Source organism: Vitis vinifera, chromosome 18 (assembly GCF_030704535.1).
Source record: "Vitis vinifera cultivar Pinot Noir 40024 chromosome 18, ASM3070453v1".
Taxonomy (NCBI): Eukaryota; Viridiplantae; Streptophyta; class Magnoliopsida; order Vitales; family Vitaceae; genus Vitis; species Vitis vinifera.
In genome coordinates, this window is record NC_081822.1 from 24,018,783 (window position 1) to 24,037,640 (window position 18,858).

Genomic DNA, 18,858 nt, shown 5'->3' on the forward strand with positions numbered 1-18,858 from the left:
ATGGGTCATAGTAGATGCTTTCCAACTAATTTCTCGTCATTATTTTGGAATCGACTTTTCTCTCCCTAATGATGGGAAAACACTCTCATTAAAATGACAATCCGCAAATTGGGCTGTAAAAACATCACCTGTCAAAGGTTCAAGATATCTTAAAGGATGCGCTTTATCCATATAGAAACGCTTCAAAACTTTCTTAATGTATGTTGATTAATGTACTAAAACTCCATTTGGAAAATGCTCGATCTGCAAGCCGAGACAAAATTTTGTTTTTCCAAGATCTTTCATCTTAAATTCCTTTTTCAAGTAATTTGTTGTTCTTGTGAGCTTTTCAGGAGTTTCAACAAGATTTAAGTCATCAACATACACTGCAATAATTGCAAATCCGGTTTCTGATTTCTTAATGAAGATGCATGAGCATATAGGGTTATTCACATACCCTTCTTTTAGCAAGTATTTGATAAGGCAATTGTACCATATGCGTCCAGATTGCTTTAATCCATACAAGGATTGTTGTAACTTGATTGAGTATATGCTACGAGGCTTTGTACTATTTGCTCCAGACAATTTAAATCCTTCAGGGATTTTCATGTATATATCATTATCCATGGATCCGTATAAATATGCTGTAATAACATCCATGAGACGCATATCCAGTCCTTCTGAGACTACCAAACTAATTAAGAAACGAAATGTGATTGCATCCATGACGGGAGAATATGTTTCTTCGTAGTCAATACCAGGTCTCTGCGAGAAATCTTGTACTACTAATCGCGCTTTATATCTTATGATCTCATTTTTCTCATTGCGCTTTCGTACAAATACCCATTTGTACCCAACAGGCTTTACATCTTCAGGTGTTTGGACTACAGGTCTAAAAACTTCTCGTTTTGTTAATGGGTTTAACTCTACCTGTATAGCTTCTTTCCATTTTGGCCAATCATTTCTATGTCTACATTCTTCCACATTTCATGGTTCGAGATCTTCATCATTTCTTATGATATCAGAGACCACTTGGAAAGCAAAAATATTGTTAATAACAATATTATTTCGATCCCATTTTTCCCCCGTGTGTACATAACTTACTGAGATCTCACAATTTTCAGGTACCTGTGCCTCTTCAGGGGCTTCTCGTTCAATATGTGGCTCTTCATGGGCTTTTTGTTCAATATGTGCCTCTTTGGGGGCTTATTGTTCAATATGTGCTTCTTCAGGGGCTTTCTGCATTATTTGTGCTTCTTCTAGAGCTATAGATTTATCAATTTTAAACTGATCAGTCATTTTGATGGCCTCTTCTAGAGTGCTAAGTTTTTCTTGGGTTCTTCTCTTCCGGGGAGTTACATTCTTTGAGCCAACAGGTTTACCACGCTTCAGGCGTATCTTAGATTCATTTGTTAACTGTCCTATAGGGACATCAATCCGTGCTGGAGTATTTGCAGCTGGGATATGTGACTTTGTTACTTTCTTTGTATCAATGAATGCATCTGGTAATTGATTTGCAAGATTTTGAAAATGAATGATCCTTTGAACTTCTAGTTCACATTGATTTGTACGAGGATCAAGATGGGTCATAGTAGATGCTTTCCAACTAATTTCTCGTTGTTATTTTGGAATCGACTTTTCTCTCCCTAATGACGGGAAAACACTCTCATTAAAATGACAATCCGCAAATCGGGCTGTAAAAACATCGCATGTCAAAGGTTCAAGATAGATGGAGAATCAAAACCTACATAAATCCCAAGTCTTCGTTGGGAACCCATTTTAGTGCGTTGTGTAGGTGCAATTGGTACATATACGGCACAACCAAAGATTTATAAGTGAGAGATATTTGGTTGTTTTCCAAGCACAAGTTGTGAAGGGGAGTATTCATGGTAAGTTGTAGGTCGAATACGGACTAAAGCTGCAGCATGCATAGTAGCATGTCCCCAGGCGAAAGTAGGTAATTTGGTTTTCATTAGTAATAGTCGAGTTATTAATTGGAGACGTTTGATGAAGGATTCTGCTAAATCATTTTGGGTATAAGTATGAGCAACAGGATGCTCAATATTTATCCTTACTGACATGCAATAGTCAATGAATGTTTGAGAAATAAATTCACCAGCATTATCAATACGTATTGTCTTAATTGGATAATTTGGAAATTGTGCTCGTAATTTGATTATTTGTGCAAGGAGTCTAGCAAAGGCAATGTTATGTGTAGAAAGGAGACAAATATGTGACCACCTAGTAGAAACATCTATTAAGATCATAAAATAACGAAATGGTCCACATGGTGGATGAATAGACCCACATATGTCCCCATGTATTCTTTCTAAAAGACCGATGACTCAGATATGACTTTAGTAAAAGATGGTCTGATTATCAATTTACCTTGTGAGCAGGCAGCACATGAGTATTCATTGGGCGAAAGAATCTTTTGGTTCTTTAGTGGATGCCCATGTGAGTGTTCGATTATTCGACGCATTATTGAAGACCCTGGGTGACCTAGCCTGTCATGCCAAAGGATAAAAACTTTTGGGTCGTTGAACTTCTGGTTCACGACAACATATGATTCAATAGGCTTTATAGTTGTATGATACAACCCAGAGGAGAAAGCCGAGAGTTTTTCCATTATAAGCTACTGGCCAGATATAATGAAAGTAATGTAAAGATATTCTACATTATCTTCATTCATAGTTTCAATATGATATCCATTTTTGCGGATATCTTTAAAATTGAGCAAATTTCTTCTGGATTTGCTAGAATATAAAGCGTCATTTATATGGAATCTAGTTCCATTTGGCAACGTTATGTTTGCTCTTCTAGAGCCTTCAACTAAGTTTGTAGTACCAGATATGGTATTTACATTAGCTTTTATTAATGTCAATTCGAGGAAATATATTTTATCTCGAAGAATTGTGTGCGTGGTCGCATAGTTTGCGAGACATACATCATCCTCATTCATCTTGAGACCAAATAACACATGGATTTCAGATATAACAAAAAAAAAACAAGGCATAATGTAAATAACAAAGTAAGTCAGATGTAAATATAAGACATAATAATATATTATTTCATATATAAAGTAACATCAATCAATGTTAATTTTCTCATCATTTATCAAATGGTTTGTTTTTTCATTGGGACCTCCAAAGAAATCAATGTCATAGTAGATTAGGTCCAATCCATCACCATCGGTAAAGTTCATCTCTATCTCTTTTCCTTTAACTTTTATTGATGCTTGGTAAAGGTCGACCAAATGTTTGGGCGTACGACAAGTACGTGACCAATGCCCCTTCATACCACATCTATAACAATTATTCTCATGGTTCTTAGGGGTTTATTTTGTAAACGCTTCCCATTTTCTTGTATTGTCTCAATATTGTTCCACTTCTAGTGGTGCAATGAGGCTTTCATTTTCTGAGAATTATTACTATAAGAACCATGGTATCGAGGATTTCTTCCACGACCACGTCCTTGTCCTCGTCCACGTCCACAAGTTTGGGACGATATTGCATTCACTTCAGGGAATGGTTCAGATCCAGTTGGACGAGACTGGTGATTTCTCATCAAAAGCTCATTATTTTGTTTAATAACAAGAAGACATGATATTAATTCAGAATATTTTGTAAATCTATGCTCTCGATATTGCTGCTATAGGAGCACATTTAAGGCATGAAATGTAGTAAAAGTTTTTTCTAACATGTCTTCTTCTGTGATTTTTTCTCCACACAACTTTAATTGAGAGCTGATTTTGAAAAGTGCGGAGTTGTATTCACTAACAGTTTTAAAATCTTGCAACCTTAGGTGCATCCAATCATATTGAGCTTTTGGGAGAATCACAGTTTTCTGGTGGTCATATCTTTCCTTCAAATTACTCCATAGAGTAAAATGGTTCTTTATCATAAGATACTCATTTTTTAAACCTTCATGGAAGTGATGGCGAAGGAAAATCAATGCTTTTGCGCGATCCTGTAGGGATGCTTGATTTCCTTGTTTGATCGTAGCTCCAAGGTTCATTGCATCAAGGATCCAAGATAGATAGTTCTTTCCCGAAATGTCAAGTGCCACAAATTCGAGTTTTGTGATATTCGACATTGTAAAATAACTTTATATATATGACAAAACAATATTATTAGAATCAGTTATAATAACTTGATAGCATTGGTATAACTTTGATTATAAACAAAATCAAATAATTTGTTTATAACTTTTAACAATATGTAACAAAACAAATCAATAATAATATAAATATATAAAATTTTATTCTATATAAATAACTTCAAGTTTAAGATACGAGAATTACCTTCAGAGCAATTCGTGCTGATAACGTATTGTAAAATGAGAATAAATGTGACTCAATTAAAAGTAGGGATGACTATGTATTACTTTAATAATATATATATATAGAGGGGGGAAGAAATCAAAGAGAAGTGTTGAGAGAATGAAAGAAAGAGAGAGAGAGAATGAGAAAGAACTTTTCTTTCTTTTCCTCGGGATGCTCTTACATGAGGTGTAAGAAGCCTTTTATAGGCTTCATAATATGAACTCCCATTATTCATCTTAAAGATGAGTAAATGGAGTTCATAATGACCATCAATGTGGTCATTCACTACTCTTCATTTACAACAAAAATAAATTATAAGAAATATATATTTTTTAATTTATGTGTTAAAAACGAATTAGATTAAATTATTTTTTTACTTAATCATACATAATTACGGTCGCACTCACATCTATCCTTATAATCCGTGTCGTATGAGGGTTGGATCGTCTCATTGCCATGTCAATGAAAGGGGTAAAAAATGAGGTCATCCGGGGAAAGCAATCTCGATTGATTGAGCCAAATATCGTTGCTCGCCTCCGCTTTGTGACTTATGAGTAGGACTTGATCATGACAGGATCCAGGCCCCCGTTATTTCTTGAAAATTTACGTGCACTAGAAGACGAAAAGTTTGGCATTAATGGGCGTTAAGTAAGCTCCAAGCGTGCTAAAAATAGTTACACAATGGCCCTTCCTAAAGCTCTGCTAGAAAAGTAGCTTAGGCTTGGAGAAGACTAAAATAATCCGTAGTGGCTCCACAAACTCCAACACGTAGCCCGCCTAAAACCCACTTATATTATTTAAAACCGCCCACTCATTGTGTTTGATTAAATCACCACCCAAGACATCTTCCATGTTACCATTCATTCTTGCATTTTACAAATTATTTTATTTTACACAATTATTATTTTATATTTAACAAATTTCATAATACCAAATTTTATTAAAATAGTGAGGAGTTGTTGGGTAAAATTTAATATTTATTATTTAATGATTTAAATTGGTTTTAAGTTAAATTATATTTAAGTTGTTGATTTAAAACTTATTATTGAATTCTTATCTTAAATATTACAATTGTTTGATAAATTAATATAAAATTTATTTTTAAATCATTAAATTGACAAGTTTATCCTCATAAATTATAAATATGACAAATATGACAGAGAATATTGAATAATAGTGGAGATTTTAGAGGTAATTAGGACAAATGTGGGTAAATAAATAAAATGAGTAAACTTAAAAATAAGTTAATTTACTTAAAATTATTTTTTAATTTAAGTCATACTGTTAAGTTATTTTATGTTATTAAGTTGTCAAACACGAACTTAGAGAGTATTTGGTAAAACTTAACATTTATTATTTAATGACTTAAGTTAACTTTAAATTTAATTATGCTTAATCTGTTGAATAAAAAATTATTATTTAATTCTTATTTTAAGTATTAAGGTTGTTTGATAACATTAATTTTAAATAATTAAATTAATATATTATTCTCGTAAATTATATTAATGGAAGTCGTGAAATAGTGAAAAAAAATTGTGAATATAATTATGATAAACTGTGATAAAAAATAAAATATAAATATAAATTTAAGAATAAAATTTTATTTTCTTCCTTTATTATTTAAAATTGTTTTTAATTTTAAGTCAATTTATTAAATTATTTTATTAAATATATTTAATTTAGTGTTTTTTTTTCTTTGGAAAAAATTAAGCATTTTTTAATTTTTAATTTTAGAAAATAGAATTAGCTGTCAAAGGTATTGATTTTCAACGGGTGAATTGAGTAGAAAAAATTATTCTTTAGACTAAACGAGCTAACTCAATCCACCATCAACCCTTCAGAGCTTTGACTTTTCGATAAACACCAGCGATCTTTATATAATCGGAGAGGAAAACGCCAAAACAAAGCGGGACCCGCACCATGTGATGTTGCCACGTGTACAAGATTTAGGTAGGTGTACATATGCAATAATTACCTTCTTTTATTCATTGGATAAGCTTATATCTTGTCATTTATTTCAGACCAGTCAACTCATCAGCCACGAATATCATGGGCAATTTTGTCATTTCGGGACGAAAGAAGAGAGAGAATATGCCTACTTAGCCTCTACGCTTGCTTCACGTTCACTGTGATTTTAAATGATGAAGGCCCTCATCCATCCCTTGGATACTGCTTTCGGCGAGGGTTTGCCAGCGGTTAGATATTAGCTGTCGCTAGTTGAAGATGACGGACGGGTGGCGTTTCAGCCGAAATGCGACAAAACCCTAAAAATAGAAGTAATATATTCACCGCCGAAAGAGACCGATAATTCCCTCGTCTCTTCAAAGAGTCAGCAACGGAAAACCAAAGGGAAAAAAATAAAAAATAAAATAATAATAGTAATAAAAAGGAAAATGAAAGTGAAAAAATTATACAAAATCTGAGGTTCTTTCTTTGAAATTTCTGTTTGGCGAATGAGAAAGTGAGGGAAACTGGAAGGCTTGTTCCGAGGATTTCACTTTACCATTTCCCTTTTATCTGTTCCGTAAAGCTTCGTGATTGGCGTGGAAAAGCGGGGACGGAATCTGGTGGAGTCAGGTTGAGAATCGATGGATTTGCAGGTTGGTGATGATGGCGTGATCTTGTTGTTCAATCGTAGTCGATGACTCAGAACTGTTTTACGATTATAAGCAGCTTGATTTGATGCGTAGGTGAGGTTCTTGAGGCATCTGGATTGGTGACTGAGTAGTTCTGGATCCAGAACAGACACCTTTTAAGGAGATGGATTGCGATGAGTTTCGATCGATCTTGGAGAGTTCGGGTGTGGATGTGTGGACATTGATAGAAACAGCAGTGTCTGTAGCGTCTGTGGATTACAGCGAAGAATTCAAGGGCCGAAGAGATAGCATCGTCGAACGGCTTTATACGCCTGTGGTTTCGCGATGCCTGAACTGCGATCGCGATCGTATTCATAAGCCAAATGGTGATCGGTCTGTGAAGGAAAAGATGGATCAGTTGCAAGACGAGTCCTGGATTGAGACGCCAGAGTCAGTGGAGAGGGATAGAGATGGATCAATCGATGAAGAGCAGTCTAAGATTCTTGCGATCAAGGAGCGCCTTGAAGATCCTGATCAGGTTTTTTTTTTCATCTCAATTGTCTTTTAACTTTTGTATAGTTAATGCTCTGTTTGGTTGGTGAGAAAGTGTGGGAAAAGCAACGTAAATCGGAATACGGTTTCTCGTTAACCTGGCGTACCTTAACTGTTTCTAATTTGTAATTTCTTCAGTTAGAGGATTCTCTGGTTGATTTGCTTCAGAGTCTCGCAGACATGGATATCACATTTAAAGCTCTTAAGGTAGTGACTCAAACAGCTTTCTTTATCTCTCTCCGTGTTTCTCGCTGATCCTTCTTTTTCTTCTGTATTTTCTCAGGAAACTGACATCGGACGGCACGTGAACCGATTACGGAAGCATCCATCCAATGAAGTTCGAAGGCTGGTTAAGCAACTCGTCAGGTTTGAGGAAAGAAAAACTTTGTAGTCTGTTTGGTTGCCGAGAAAGTAAAGGAAAAGAAAGGCCTCCTATTGTCTTTTTCCTGTTCTACCATTTTTCTTCTCAACCAATTAAGCATCAAATTCAATTTTAAATGGCAAGCAATCGTGTGTGAAATCAAAGGGTGAAAGAATTTTTGTTTCTCAGGAAGTGGAAAGATCTGGTTGACGAATGGGTGAAACTGAGTACACCTGGGGAAACTACAGCTTCTGCAATTGTTGGTAACAATCAGAATTCTCAGTTCGTTGCTTTTCATAAGATTCTTTGGATGAATTACAGAAAGTTGGATAAAGATCACTTGTCAAAAGTTTAACGAGAAGGTTACTAATGGCTGCAGCTGATGGAGACTCTCCTCAACAGAACCACCTGAAAAGCACCTCCAATGTTCATCACCAGGTAAGAAAAATCTCTCCTATTTCTATAAGCATTATTTGACATTGGTATTCATATTATTTTTATGCTTTTCAGGTACCTGATTTTGCATATTCTCCAAATCCACACAGTAAGTGATTGAATCAGATTCAAAGTTTAACTTGATCATTAGTTCTGTTTATTAATATATATTTTTTTCTATTTACATTCTGGTTTGGCTTCTGGGTAAATTGAGTAAAAGAAATTAAAGATATTCTGAACTGAAGCTGGCCAAATAATTGTATATTAGTATTGCTTTCTTTGCAACGAGCACAGCGTTAACATTGTTTGAATTTGTTGCAGATGGAAGCTCTGGTTCTGACAAGAACAATGTGGAACTTGAACCGAAAAGGAAGGCAGTTCCCCGAAGAGAAACTCCAAATAAGCCAAACCAAACGCCTCCCATTCCTACTTCTGTTGCTCTAAATGTATACTACCTAATCAAAAACTTCAAAATTTGCTTGGTTTTTCTGCTTTTATGAGCTTATTGGTTCTTTATGATTTGCAGAAACAGAGGGAGCAGAAAGACAGCCTCGTAGATGAAGAAAAATTGGCTTCGGCTAGAAGGCGGCTTCATGAGAATTATCAGGAAGCTCAAAATGGTCTATATTGATCAATTTTATTCAAACGTTGTTATATATATTGTGTGATTTTAGTCCAGTTCTCATGACGAAGTTATATACTTATATTAATGTTTTTCTGCAGCAAAAAAACAGAGAACAATTCAAGTGATGGATATTCATGACATTCCCAAACCCAAGAATACATTCTTTGCCAAGAACAGGGGAGGCGTTCAGGCAAAACATTGGTGATTACAAAGCACAAATTAATACCGGCAATACCGGTAAACGTTAAACCAATCCTTTATTGAACTTTATCTGTTATCTGTTTGGATCCATCCCATGAGCCCTTGTCTCCTCCATGTTTATTGGGCCACTACAGTGATAACAACTTTATTTGGATTCACAAGATAATGCTTCCTTTCAAGAAAATTTATTTGTTAGAACAAAAATCCTTTTCTTTCTCCGTATGATTTTTCTTGGAAAAAAAAAGTGAATATGCTTGAATTGAACCCATTATCTTGTTGGTCAAAATAACTTGAGGATGATAACGTGGCCAATTAAAATTAAAGTTAAGAAAAGCGTGAAAATTGAGGAGAAAGTGAATTCCTGCTGTATCTGTTTGTTTACCCGACTGATTCAGTGAAGCCTGATATAATATGATTTGCTGTAGGATTAAGAATATTTGTTCACTTTGTCTCTTTGATGAAGAAGATGAAAGAATCTGTAAGAGTCTGCAGCAACACCCTCACCTAACTGTTCCTGCTTCTGTTGATTGATTTTTCAGGCTGTAAAAATTAGGAGTTGAAACCGCTAAGGGTCAAAAGGGCTCCAACTGGCGGCTGAGCTCTGGGGCGAAGTGGTGGAATTGTAGGAAGCAGGAGTTGTGACCGTGATACATGTGACTTTTATGGGTTTGTAATATTGTTTTGTTTCAGGAAGAGGGTGTTGTTGGGTACTGGCATGAGCAGTGACGACTGACGTGATAAAACAAAAAACGAAAATACTGTGAAGGAGAATCCATATGATTGCATCAGACGGATTCACTGTAGTACTGCATGCCAAACAATTGCATGTGGGTTACACAGGGGTGACTCCACGATTGCCAGCTGCAAATGTATATTGTAGCAAACTTGATAAAACCTATTGGATTTGGTCCCGATTAGAAGGCACCATCGTGTCAACACAGCTGTGGCTTTTGATTTTTCACGCTCTAGGGTAGGGAAGGGTTGTAGTGATGGTCAAATCATGTTTAGATTCCATTAGCTACGATCAGTTGAGGGCCCACGGATCTCACACGTATGGTGCAGTGGTGGTTGGGTGTGATATGAATTGGGCTAATACTCATTTGCATTTCAAATGTGTGCACCATGGTCCGTGCCGGTGGAATGGGTACCATTTGTCAAGTGGGCGTGTCAGTACAACTGGAACCATAAATACAACAATTGATGTTCAAAGTTGTTGGTGGGATCAGCCGACATTCAATACTCACCGGTTTGCCCGAAGTCTTCGTTTTGGTGTCAAATTCCCTTCCCCCCCTCCCCCACCGCGCTCAACCCTGTCCAGTCTTCCGGACCATCAGTTGCTACAGTACGTACTTGTGTGCATAAAATAATATAAACACTAATATTGCACACAAAAAAAAAAAAAAATATACTGAAAACCCTTTTTTTTCCGAGTAGATATTCATCTCAAGATAATCATTTATAATAGATGTAACCGTGGTAGGGTCAGCTAGTTATGTTATAAGGAATAATTTTTAGGATAAACTTGCATTTGATATAAATTTTTGTTTGATTATTGATGATTTCGTGGAGCTTCGTCTCGAGACTAATATCACTACGTAGTAATAATACGCAACTTAGTAATAACTAGCAAAAACTGGAGAACACATAAAAAAGGGTCCTTTTATTTGATTGATTACTTGTCGCCAATCCCATCTTTTATTTGCTCTTATCTAAAATCAAGTGTCATTTTCTGTCGCCAATAAATTTTACAATTTATCAATCTAGAAAAATTCCTTCACTATTCGGCAGTGCAGTGATATCAAGAAATTTTTTCACACAAACTGTCCAAATTCCAAAGGTTGAAGGGATAATTTAGAGTGATTAAAAAAAAAATGTCTAAAGTGGTCATTTTGAGTTTATTATTTAATTTTTATTTTAAGTTAAGGGTGTTTATATTAATTTAAAATATTGAATTGATATATTTATTTATTTAAAAATTAATTTTAATATTCAAATTATAATAATACGTTATTTATCAACATATTTAAAAAAAGGACCGGGCGGTCTTTTAAAAACCAAAACTTCAAAACATATTTTAAATAATTTGAAATCACAAACCCACTGATCGTGTAAAACAAAAATTATGCGTTGGGGACACAACTCATACAGCACAGCAACAAGCAACAAGCAACATCATCTTTTGTCAAGTCGTTTATTGGCAAATAGAAAATTTCGATGGAAGATGTTAATTCAGCCGCCCGAGCTATTAGCTGTTGGTGGGGTACATCAATCCCTCAAATTCAACACCCATCTACCAGTGGAACAAAGCCCCCGAACCCTAGGAAAATTTAAAAATCCAAAGAAAGAAGATGATGAGGAGAAAAAACTTAGTGTAGAAAATGATGTCTTGGGCCCTGGGGGGTGAATTTATTGAAAAAGGTAAAAGTTAGAATCATTTTGTAGGATAATAAATACTAAGGCCGGGGAGCCTGTTCAACCGGCAACCGGCTACCGGCTGAAAGTATTCCATTTATAGAAAGTTCCAGAAAAAGGCCTCCCAGGGAGTTTTCAAAAACACCTTGCTCAGTCTCACGCGCTCGCTCCTCCTCGTCGTTTCAGATCAAAACCCCTCTGGCTTCCTCATCACATGATTTCAAACTCTTCCAAAATTCAAAACCAGAGTTCGTACATTAACCTAATCTGAACCCCTAATTCTGAGCATCCGAAAGAAGCTGTGGTTTGGGGTCCCTGGAAATGGTGTCGCCGAAGGTGATGGCGTCTTCATCTTCTCGCAATTCGGATCTAAGACGTCGTTCCTCGTCGAAGTCCGTGGCTTCCGACCAGGGGAAGTCGGGACTCGGTTCGATGACGGTGGACGGCCTCCTCCGCAACGTCTACAGCGCCGCTCCCCCCTCAGAGAGCACGCTCGTTGACGCGGAGATCACGTTGGTGGACTCCGGGACGGGAGCGATGGCGGAGCTGGAGGGGGCGCCGGCGGCGAAGACGGTGGATGATGTGTGGAGGGAGATCGTGGCGGGAGGGGGTGGTAGGAGGGAGTGTAAGGAGGAAGTTGAGGACGATATGATGACTTTGGAGGATTTTCTGGCGAAGGCAGGGGCGGTGGAGGAAGAAGGGGAGGATCGGGACGTGAAGGTTCCCCTGGTGACGCAGCGGCTGAGCGGAGGGATTTTCGCTTTTGATCCCGTGCCGCCGAGTCCCATCACGCCGGCGCAGGTGGAGGGTTCGGTGATAGGGTTTGGGAATGGAATGGAGATTGTTGGGGGAAGAGGCAAGAGGAGGGCGCCTGTCTTGGAGCCCTTGGATAAGGCGGCTCAGCAGAAGCAGCGCCGGATGATCAAGAACAGAGAGTCTGCGGCCAGGTCGAGGGAGCGGAAGCAGGTGGAATGTTCTCTCTAGACACTAGTATTTTAAAAAGAAAAAATTCTGTTCTCTTTTTCCAAGAAAGAAATTGAAGATAAGAAAAAAATTTCTTTCTGTTGCCTAGATTTCCCAAAATTGAACATTCCTCGAGTATTTGATTTCTTCTGAGCACTTTGATTCCCATGTTTTCGGGTATTTTCGAGTGTAGGCATACCAAGTTGAATTAGAATCATCAGCAGTAAGACTGGAGGAGGAGAATGAGCAGCTATTGAAAGAGAAGGTACATTATTTAGTTTAATCTTCAAAATTAAGTCACTTATTATTTGACAATGACAGACCGTAATTGTTTTCTTGATAATGTAGTATGGTCTTTGTTGCTAAATATTTGGATTTGAGTTGATGATTATGTCCTTTATGGCGCTTTTTCAGATTGGAATGGATGATCATGTATGTTATGGTACTTATTTACAATATAAAATATTGTTTATTTGAGTTTAATATTTGGATACTTGTGAAGCAATGAAGTTACTGTGTTTAATTTGTCCTTCAGAGTTATCCAGTATTTTTGTTATTCGAAAATTAAGACTCAAAGCATGATAGCAGGTAGAAACAAGAAACAGAAGCAAAGAAAAAACACAAGCACCTTAAACCATTGTACAACCCAAGCTGTTGAAGAACTCCATAAAAGAGGGGCTTCTTAACAAAACCCTACCGTTTGTTCAAATGTGTGGATATCTCAGCACATCTTCTCATGTTTACTTTATGAGGATTCCCCTAAAATCCTCATGTTCTGTACCTTCTACAGTCACCATGTCTAACAGAAGAAACCATTCATCTCATTTCTTCCCTGCAGTCTGGGCTTTGAGCCTTTTTCTAAACAAAAACTGATTGATTCCAAGAATTTAGTTAATTGACTTTGGGTTCAGCTTGTAAATTCTTCGATCAACAATTATTCAAACATTTGATGCTGACAAGATATCTTCTCTTCTGTTCAGCTTGTCAAAAGTCTCTATTAAATAGAACATATGAAAATTTAAATTTCTTTCTATTGATTCACTCCATGTCCTCTTTGCTTGACCTGCCTCCCCTTTGCCCATTATTATCCATGGAATGCTCAATGATTTCCTCTTAGTTCTCTTAAACATGCTCTCTAACAAGCGATGAAAAATGTTAAAGACTATTAAGCTAGTTAGAGAGCATGTTTAAGAAACTTCTAATTCCAAAAACCCCACTCCTCTTATTCGAAAAAATTGTTGATCAATTCACCATATGTGACTTTCTGTCAAGAGCCCCTACCCTTAAAGGAAATCCCTTTGGATCTTTTCTAGCCTTGAACTCACTTTTCTTGAGATGACAAATAATGATATGAAGTAGATTGACAAATTGATAGAGTGTTTTTTATCAGAGTTGGCTTTCCTCTTTTTGATAGGTGCTGTTTCTTCCACATAGCGAGCCATTTTTGAAATCTTTGTCATACAGTGTTCCAAACCCAAGATGGTATGCCAGGGGTTCTCAACAAAGACCTAGATGGTGGGGAGGGCCCCCACCCTACATCCCAGTACCTCAATTAGTTCCTCCACATTGGCACCCTTTAATGGGATCAACTTTCTTTTTTCGAGAGTGATCTTTAAACCTGATATTGCGGCAAACCACATAAATTCCTGTTCAGATGCTCTATATGCTCCTCCATTGCATCACATAGAATAAGAGTTCATTAACAAATAACATAAGGGACACCTCCAAACCCACACCTTCCCCTAGTAGAGAACCCTGCTATGAACATCCCTTCCTTAGCTTTTATTTAGGATGTGAGAGATTGTTGTCATGACCATAAGAAAGAGATATGGGGACAGAGGATCACCATGTCTCAAGTCTCTACTACATATGTACTTTGGGGTGCACTTTTGGTTTTTCTTTTTATAATATTCTCTTGCTTTACCCATCAAAAAGATGTCTCAAGTCTTTAGAACTTTAGAAAAAACTTGTGGGAGTCTCATTTACTAAAATGGAGAATTGCATTGTAGAGATGCATCACTTAATCCATCTAATCCACTTGGAGCCTTCCAAGAGACTCCACCACTGTTGCTTTTTAGCCTTGATTCAATGTCTTCATTAGCTATGAAAATTGCATTCAGAATTTGTCTGCCTTCCACAAACGCATGTTTGAAATATGAAACCACTTTTCCCACCACATTTTTTTTTAATTAAAATTTATGGTATTGATTAGACCTTGTTAGGTAACAAACAATATGATGCAAACTCTTTAGAGTATCATCTTATGACTCTGCCAGAATTCAAAACCTGTATCCACAACAATGTTACAAATCCATTTTGCATTTTTTATTAAAGTTAAGCCAATATGTCTTTTAGACCTTTTCCCATAGATATTTGTCACACAACATAAATGTAGAATATTTAATACCTTACAATGTGTATATTATAAATGTCTATGGATGCAGTAAATAAAAATTACAAAATTAGTTCCAAAAGTTAGATGATCATACATCATTTAAAGTTCTTGTTTGTTTGTGAGTTTTGATTTAATTGCTTGTCCTTAGACTACTACTTTTTAAATTAAAAAAGTAGTTTGTCATTCCAAATCATTACTTTGAATGGGAATAGCACAACAATAATTAACTTATAATATTTGCTCTAAAAAATTTACCTATAAAAAAAACAGAAGAAAAACAATAATTAATTTATGATATCTATTTGCCAGGGGCTAATATATCTGTTTCTGGATGATAATTCTATACTACTAAATACAATGAGTGTTTTCCATAATTATTGTAGGAAACAAAGAAATAAAAGACACATGAAGGATTAAAAGGTGATTTTTAAAGAAACAGAGCAGAGCTGCAAGATTGTTTCAATCCCACCTATGCCTCTCATATCAAGTTTCATCTCTCTTTCTATTTTCAGAAAATCAAAATTGTCTGGTTCTCTCTTTAGGAGCATAAATAAATTTTAATTTTAATACACAAGGTCCACATCTTGGACGCTTTTTGTTTCAGATGCTTGTTGTAGTACAAGTACACCAAGTGTTAAAGAATATATGGAAATGAGATAGCACCTGTCAGTGCTCACATCTTTATATTGCGATATTATTATGTTAATCACAGGTCAGGTTTTGAAAATGTGGAGATAGGAATCAAATATTGATATCAATTAGGTAAAATGGTAGAGTTATGGGTTTTGAGTTATATTTTCATCTCATGTTCTCTGTATGATTTTCATGTTTTGAATGAGTTATGGGAGAGTTATTAATCTAATTTTATTGTTATCCCCACTTGCAATGTCATCAATGGCAAGAGACAAAATAGTTTATGCAGTGTAATTTTTATATTAGGAATATTCTAATTCTCTTTTGTTGCATTGCAATTTTTGTATTTTTCTTCTTTCTTCACCTCTGTAGTTCTTTGAACTAACAAAAGGTTTTAATTTACAGGCTGAGCGTTCAAAAGAAAGGTTAAAGCAGGTATGGATTCTAACATGATGTTTTTCTCTCTTCCTTTTTTTTTTTAAAAAATATTTTTCAATATCAGTCTTTATATTTCGGTGGGGGAAGAACCACTGAGAAATTTGGTTTAGTGCATTTTCTGTCTTGTTGAAGCCTATTTTCTTGTTTAAAGACATAAGCTGGCTTATGAATGTATAAAATCTTCTAAGCACATCAACTCTCAAGTTGTTGCAAGAGTTTTATCTTTTGGAAGAACTAGCACCAACTGAAGAACACACAGTTTACTAGAAGTCATTGTTTATGTTGTTATAGCATTAGAAGGTGTTTGGATCATTTCTCAAACATCGTTTTTCATGAAATTTTGGGTTACATCAACTTTCAACTTGTTGCAAGAGTTTTATCTGTTGGAAGAACTAGCACCAACTGAAGAACACACAGTTCACTAGAAATCATTGTTTATGTTATTATAGCATTAGAAGGCATTTGGATCATTTCTCAAACATTGTTTTTCATGAAATTTTGGGTTTTGTACCCTTCTTTTTTGTAGAAAATGTGATTCTGACTTGCTTATATTGCCTATGCCCTGTTGTGATGTTCCATGCACATGTATGCAGACCACCTTATTGTAATTAGAAAGCTACATCATGATCTCTTTAAAAGGCCATCTTTTGTGTAGTGTGCAAAACCTTGGTGGGTTTTGATAGCTTCATGCTTGTGTTTTGCCAACAAATTTGAAGACTGTCAAAGAGGATAGGATGTCTCAGTGTTCTTGAGGAAATTTCAGGAAGTTTATATGGTGTGTTTTAGGCCCAGTTCCAAAAGAAAGGTGGGGCAGAAAATATTAAAGAAATTAGTCTCTTTAGGATTTTAGACCCATAAGTTAGGTGGGTGTTTATACAAGCTATTTGGTCAAGATTCTTGCAAATATGGCAAGAATGTTGGTGGGGAAAGTTGTTTTTGAGTTCCAAAGCGAGTTTGTAGAGGATTGGCAGAAGCATCTTATATACTGTGATGGTTATAAGTATCCTGTTGAACCAGTTGGTTCTTTGATGGCTGGACCCTCTAAAATCAGATTATTGAGGTCTACTTATAACATTAGTTCTCATCTTTGTTATTTTATTAACTATTGATGTCTACAGTTCTTCCTGGGAAGATGCTAATTAGGGTATAATTGCAGAAGTTAGTACTTCTTAGAGTTGAGAGCTCCTGCTTCCATTTTTATGTGTGCTAAACGTTTTTTAACGGAAGATATGAAGATGGAAAACATGTTTTTACTCTCATATTTCCCTTTTTAACGACTCTTAGGTTTTTTTTTTTGGTTTTTTTTCCTTGTTTTTTGTTTGTTATTTTTGTTATTATTGTTATTTTTTCTATTGCATGGATTAGAACCTGAAACCTCCCCATCCCTCCAACCACTTGCCAGTTTAGTCAGATATGAGGGGTATTTAGTGACTCATAGTTTCTTCTTGAGAGCTTATTTTATATTTTTATCAGGACCTTTCCACTGGCTTCTTATCAGTTGGAGGATTCAAGTTCTGATGGATATTCACAGAGTTGTTCATACCTCTCGAGAGCCAAGATTTGAAAGTGGGTTGCTTGGCTCTGGTTCATTGGAACCTGAATTGCTTGCTCTAGTAGTTTGTCATGGTTCAGTTGTTTTTTTTTCCTTCTTCCCTTGGGGCATTTTTTTTCCTTAGGATTGATAAATGTCTCAAGATGCATGAAAAAAAAAAGGTATGAAATGGTAAAACCTATTTTGAAGCAAATATAAGCGTGTTCTATGACCAATGGAGGAAAAAAAAAAAGGAAAGAGAAAAGACACTTGAAATCACTGCACAGAGGAAGTTCCTTGTGATTTGTAGTGGGTGCTCAAAATTACCATTAATTGCTTATGATCCTTGTTGGATACATTTTCTAAGAAATCTATGGTTCCTACTTCCTAAAATATCTGTTGTTTTGACCACAAAAACATTTTCTTTATATTGATTTTGAGAATTTGAAGCCTTCTGAAGTAAATATATAATGACTAACTAAGCTTATTTTTTGTAGCTTACTGTTGTGCATTTCTATTTATGTAGACATGATTTCAAGTATATAGCTGTGATCACATGCTTAGACTTTGATGGTCTCCTCCTTCGAGATGTTTGTTTCTTTGTTGTAATGGAAAAATCATGTCTGCATGCTTAAGTTGATGGGACTTCTGTTTTCCTAATAAAATGGTATCCTCCCAAAAAAATTGAATACTAAATGAGTGAGAAGTTTTGGAGGTGGCCTGATGTGCTTTGGCTTCCTGTTCTATTAAGAAAATTGTTGCATATATGTGGTTATTTGATGCCGAAAGGTGAGATTTGAACCAGTTAGTTGATTTATGACTGATGATATTTGGCATGGTTGAAAGCTGGGAGAGAAGGAGAATGGTCTTCTAAGTATTGCATTACTCAAAATAACTAGTTGGTTTTGCCTGCAGCTCATGGAAAAAATTATCCCAGTTGTGGAAAGGAGGAAACCAGCCCGCGTCCTCCGAAGAGTTCGCTCCATGGAGTGGTAGAATATTGTTTATGCATCAGGTATGAGATTAGAATACAGAACACCCTTATCTAACATAGAAAAAAATTGCAATCTTCTGTGGAGAACTATCTTCATTGGCTCAGATATTCTGAGAGAAAACATGGTTACCCTGATACAAAGAAAAACATAGGGGATGAGAAGCCAAGTTACAAGGGAAATTCCTTATGACTGAAGATATAAAGGACTTCCATCAAAGGAGATTGAAGAGTTGTAAGACAAACCTATAGTTGTAGTTAGTAAGTGTATTAATGTGTAAAACTGACTATGGCAGCACTTTGACAGAATACATAGTGGTGACTAATGTGGCATTTATGATATTTTTTGACCTTGCTCTCTGACTTTCTCCCTCTTGTCTGTTTGTTGAAGGCTGAAAACCACCGGGTGTAGGTTGGGAACCGGCCAATTTGATGCTGGGAA

At 36.0% G+C, this 18,858-nt stretch overlaps 2 protein-coding genes across 3 annotated transcripts; both read left to right on the top strand.

Moving 5' to 3' along the window:
- Nucleotides 1-6,348: 6,348 nt before the first annotated feature.
- On the top strand, nucleotides 6,349-9,977 carry LOC100262291 (probable mediator of RNA polymerase II transcription subunit 26c). Of its 2 annotated transcripts, XM_010666833.3 has the most exons (11): nucleotides 6,349-6,903; nucleotides 6,994-7,417; nucleotides 7,570-7,638; nucleotides 7,715-7,797; nucleotides 7,982-8,055; nucleotides 8,172-8,230; nucleotides 8,303-8,336; nucleotides 8,549-8,673; nucleotides 8,754-8,847; nucleotides 8,951-9,089; nucleotides 9,593-9,977. In XM_010666833.3, the coding sequence occupies exons 2-10, from the start codon at nucleotides 7,064-7,066 to the stop codon at nucleotides 9,055-9,057; spliced, it is 999 nt and encodes a 332-aa protein (XP_010665135.1). In that variant the 5' UTR covers nucleotides 6,349-6,903; nucleotides 6,994-7,063; the 3' UTR covers nucleotides 9,058-9,089; nucleotides 9,593-9,977. The 2 variants fall into 2 exon arrangements, with proteins under 2 accessions (XP_010665135.1, XP_002265433.2); XM_002265397.5 differs by having other exon boundaries at nucleotides 6,362-7,417.
- A 1,298-nt stretch (nucleotides 9,978-11,275) lies between these two features.
- Nucleotides 11,276-18,779, top strand: LOC100262305 (G-box-binding factor 4). The gene is made up of 4 exons (XM_002266790.4): nucleotides 11,276-12,431; nucleotides 12,622-12,693; nucleotides 15,862-15,891; nucleotides 18,341-18,779. The coding sequence occupies exons 1-4, from the start codon at nucleotides 11,787-11,789 to the stop codon at nucleotides 18,419-18,421; spliced, it is 828 nt and encodes a 275-aa protein (XP_002266826.1). The 5' UTR covers nucleotides 11,276-11,786; the 3' UTR covers nucleotides 18,422-18,779.
- Nucleotides 18,780-18,858: the final 79 nt, after the last annotated feature.